General features: G+C 32.4%; 1 protein-coding gene across 1 annotated transcript; it reads left to right on the top strand.

The window, feature by feature from the left end:
- Positions 1-548: 548 nt before the first annotated feature.
- On the top strand, positions 549-1307 carry LOC107496841 (uncharacterized; the record flags this gene model as incomplete). Its single annotated transcript, XM_016118171.3, has 1 exon — positions 549-1307. A coding segment is annotated over one exon (672 nt), but the record flags the coding sequence as incomplete, so codon positions are not given.
- Between the last annotated feature and the right edge of the window lie 532 nt (positions 1308-1839).

Raw genomic sequence — 1839 nt, 5'->3', positions numbered from 1 at the left:
TCATCAAACTTTAAACAATAGGATTTTACTGTCTTGTATCTTTAAAGAACATTTCAAAGTACTATAAAAAAATATTTTACAAAAATTATTAAAAAAAATTAACTTTTTTATTAGAGTAGTTTAGCTAATATATGTACATGATAAGTATACTACTACTAAAAAATTTTAAATATTTTTATTTAATGAATATAAAATAAATATATTAAAACTTAAATTTTGATATTTTTAACAAAAAAAAATTTTATTTTATAATTTTAACATTTTTTTATTATTATTATACCCATAGAATATCTCCTTCAAACATAAGATAAGTAAATCCTAAATAACAATAATAACAAATTCTTATAATCACAATGAACTAAAATAATTGTCTTGAATTTTAGTAGTGAAAATATTCTTTCTTAACTTTTAACTAAGTTTGTAAAGAAAAAAAAAGATCAACATAAACATCTAATCTTCTCTCATTTCTATAAACTTTTATGTATTAGAGACTAAATTAATAAGACTATTTTACTCAAAAGGTTACTGATTGATTTTTACTTTGATTTAAATTTTACAGATACTTAGTACTTGGCAAAGCATGCTACCACTTAGGCCTAATGGAAGACGCAATGATTCTCCTCCAAACCGGCAAGCGCCTAGCTACGGCCGCCTTCCGCCGCGAAAGCATCTGCTGGTCTGACGACAGCTTCTCCCTCTCCCTCTCCCTCTCCACCGCCGCCGCAGCACCACCGTCCACCCCTCTCACCGAATCGGAGTCCATAACCCAGCTCCTGTCCCACATCAAGCTCCTCCTCCGTCGTCGGGCCGCAGCACTGGCCGCCCTTGACGCCGGGGTCCACACGGAGGCCATCCGCCACTTCTCGAAGATCATCGAGTCTCGGCGCGGTGTGACGCCACAGGGCTTCCTCTCGCAGTGCTACGCGCATCGTGCCTCCGCCCAGCGGCACGCATGGCGAATAGCGGACGCAATCGCGGACTGTAACCGCGCGCTGGCGCTGGAAGCGACGAGCATCGAAGCACTCCACACACGCGCGTCGGTGCTTGAAATGATTAAGTGCCTTCCTGATTCTCTGCATGACCTTGAACACCTAAAGCTTCTCTACAACTCCATTCTTCGTGACCGCAAGCTGCCTGGACCCGCCTGGAAGCACCACAATGTTAGGTACTCCCGTCAACCCACAACTGTCTCGTTTTCTTTTCTATTTTTTTTTTTTTAGTTTTCAGGATTTTATAAAAAAAAATATAAAATAGTAAAATTGTGTTCTCTATTGGACTTTTTTAAAAGTTGAGAATAAAAACTAAGAAGATAATCGGATACTTTAAAGTTTGTTTAGTTTCTATTCTTATTTTTATATTTAAGAATGTTTTCATAATTTTGTTAAAAGAAAAATGAAAATAAAGAATAAAAATAGATTTTTTTATTCTTTATTTTTTATATAAAATTTTGGAAATAAAATCAGTGTGAATGAAAACATAAAATATTTCCTTAAATCAAAGAAATTATTCATTTTTAAAATAAAAAAAGATTTTACAAATAATAAAGCACCCGCTTTCTGTATTTTATTAACAAGATAATGATATTGTCACTCTTATTTTTTATACTATTATTTCACACATATCTTTTATTTTATATTTACATGAATTTAAAAAAATGACATTATTAATATAAGAATAATAATATTCATTTCATGCGATAATAAAAGTATAAGAGTGAAAGTTACTTATAATTTTTGTTAAAAGTTTTAGATTATAATTAATTAATATATATTAAAGTTTCTGAAGAGACTAATATAATATAGGAATAGCAACGGGACAAAAGCGGGATATATCTTTCTG

The sequence above is a fragment of the Arachis duranensis genome, chromosome 7, assembly GCF_000817695.3.
Source record: "Arachis duranensis cultivar V14167 chromosome 7, aradu.V14167.gnm2.J7QH, whole genome shotgun sequence".
NCBI classification, from domain to species: domain Eukaryota; kingdom Viridiplantae; phylum Streptophyta; class Magnoliopsida; order Fabales; family Fabaceae; genus Arachis; species Arachis duranensis.
Note: the sequence above shows the minus strand (reverse complement) of the source record. Positions and strands in the feature narration are given on the sequence as shown.